The sequence below is a fragment of the Limulus polyphemus genome, unplaced genomic scaffold (assembly GCF_000517525.1).
Source record: "Limulus polyphemus unplaced genomic scaffold, Limulus_polyphemus-2.1.2 Scaffold633, whole genome shotgun sequence".
NCBI classification, from domain to species: domain Eukaryota; kingdom Metazoa; phylum Arthropoda; class Merostomata; order Xiphosura; family Limulidae; genus Limulus; species Limulus polyphemus.
The window spans coordinates 373,002-375,623 of NW_013666243.1; the positions used below are offsets into that span (position 1 = coordinate 373,002).

The 2,622-nt window shown below is 32.5% G+C and overlaps 1 protein-coding gene across 4 annotated transcripts in view; it reads left to right on the forward strand.

The window, feature by feature from the left end:
* The first annotated feature begins 294 nt into the window (after positions 1 to 294).
* LOC106459590 (cytochrome c oxidase assembly protein COX15 homolog) overlaps positions 295 to 2,622 on the forward strand; it is a 21,916-nt gene continuing 19,588 nt past the window's right edge. The window contains exons 1-2 of one of the 4 annotated variants that reach the window (XM_013919219.2): positions 295 to 740; positions 1,913 to 2,014. In XM_013919219.2, the coding sequence (XP_013774673.1) occupies positions 1,955 to 2,014 (60 nt within the window). In that variant the 5' untranslated portion in view covers positions 295 to 740; positions 1,913 to 1,954. The other 3 variants (XM_013919220.2, XM_013919218.2, XM_022386105.1) reach the window with 3 other exon arrangements.

Sequence of the window (2,622 nt, forward strand, 5' to 3'; positions counted from 1 at the left end):
AAATAATAATATAAAAATAATTTACTTGTTAATACTATTTATGTTGTATGAATTTATCTTGATATGTTTTTATGACTTGTTAGAGCGCTTCAATTGTATAAGTTATGAAACTGTTGATTTGCATAAATGTTCATTTCACCTGAAACAAATGATTACTTGGTTCAAATTCAATTCTTGAGGTTGGCGTGACGTTACAGTCGTGTGATTTTGCCTGGGAACGCGATCGCCATCTTGGTAAAGGGGCGAACAATAACGAAGCGAGTACAGCTGCGTGTACGCAATTTATATAGGTCTACCATGAACAGGTGTTGCTGTGCAAATTCTTCAATTATTGTTTGATAGTCAAACAATTATTGTTTGATTATCAATTGCAATGTCGTATCAATACGTGGAAAAGTTTTCGGCCAAGTCATTAGCGAGATATCTAGTAAAGTTACGATTAATTGGGCTTGATTCTTAGCCCTACAAGTACCATGCCAACTCTTGTATAAACGACCCGATAGAATGGCACAGTGTGAAAGTACTCAAACGTGTATAATTATCTTATATTGAAAAAAAAACAAAAACGGAAGACAACGTTTACACGATATATAATGAGCTGAACACTCATAGTTAGGCTATAGCTCTCGCAGCTTTCCTATTAGTACTACTTCCTGCATTCCACGGTTGATAGCTTTCAGACACAACATTCTTCTCTACTTTTCAGTAGCTTGTTTTTGTGGGAAAACATGCACTAAAAGGTAAACTAACTAGTCGAACTAGTTTTTTAAAACAATTATCGACAAATTTTCTTAAAACTTGGCTAGGAATAGAATCTAACAAATGGTTGCTTTGTGCTTACTATTGAGGCGAGCTGGAGAAGGAAAGTTCAGGTCTTTTCAACTTGTTATTGGTGCAATTAAATATACAACTCTTCACCATATTTGCAGGTTTGGAAAAACAAAAGCTCGTTACAAATACGAATCTAGACAGAATGAACGAAATGTTCTCTTCGTCTTGCTATTTGTCTGCCTCTGTTGCTGTGCGGACATTGCATTGTGGGAGGGCTAAGTTCCCGGATGTCCAACCTCAAGATATTGATGTAATCGTAATTGTTTAATGTTGTTCTCATCAAAGTGTATCTAATTTTAAATGTAACTTATTCACTATAAGACTGAAGTTCCAGTTTTACTTTCAGCATATATATATATTTGGGATGCAATTTTTGTATGTACTTTCCCGGTATACGTGACGTGTTCTTATCTAAGTGTAAGATACGTTTATATTGGAGGACAGAATTCAGCTTTTTTAAACCTGACTGTCGGAAGCCTACAATTAGTACAAAGCAGTGAGTGCAAGTTTTCTTGACCCTGAGGCCTAAAATGTTGAATTTGTATATACATATTGTTGTACAATTACCTAACTTTTGGAGCATTTTTTCTGTGTTTTCATTTAGTATCTCAAAGCTATATAGTGCTGACATGCGTAGTAAATTGCTGGTAAACAAAGCGTTTGGACTATAAAATTATATAATTGTTCTCATTTAGCTAATACTATTACTATTTCAGTATTTGGAGTTAGCAGATCATTCATTAATTTTGATTTCATTTCCTGCCCATTTTGTTAAAAAGAGAATTGTGTCGACTTTATCATCAATTTGACAAGTTTGCAAACTTTGTAATAAACAACTAGTACTAGTAGTAATAAATTAATGTAGTGGGCCTCAGTCTACTTTAGTATTAGTAATACTAACAGTAATACTGATAATATCAGAGTGTAGGATGAAGCTCAAGGTTTGACAATCCAAACAATAAAGTAATAACAGGATAATAAAAACTTGAATATATTTATAAAAAAGTATCATTCTGACAAAATGAGGTTTTATTTTGTGATTCAGACTGTTGGATGATAATATGTTAATATTTAATTTCAGGACAAACTTACATAGCTGGTTGACTTCTTATAGATATTTGCAATGTCATTGTGTTTCTTACGCAAAGGCTGTTTACTTTCTGGAAGATTTTCCTTTAAAAACGTAAGAATCAAAATCATATTCTATTTCTTAAAGCTGCATTTCAGTTAAAACTAAGTTTTAGTTAAAGCAAATATACAAACATTTTAAAGCATTATTTATGAGAATATGGATAAAATAGCTGTATGTTATTAAAGAGGGAATGACAAAAACTTAATGAATTATGTAGCCCTAAAACAACATAGAGTCCCTCAAATGTTATGTTAACATGTGTTTATGAGTGCCTTTTAGGCACATAATGGGATTAACTTCTTGTACTGTGTTACTCCATTCATGTAAATGAGGATACTGTATTAACGTTTCTGCTATTTAGATGTAAGGTTAAGTTTAGTATCAGAGGTAAAGGTTTTTAAAGCTTAGGAATCTAAATGAAGGTATGTCTTTTGTTAGTATTACTTTTAAAGCAAATAATGTATTTTTAAAGATTTAACTTAGGTGAATGATAATTCGATGACGAGGAACCCACTTTGAGACTAATAATGGCTGGAGACGGCTTAAATGGGTAATGAAGAAAAACTTTAATATAAGTTTAACATGACAGCAAATGTACAACGTTTCGACAAGGTTTTGTCATCATCATTGGTACCTGATGATGACAAAACCTTGTCGAA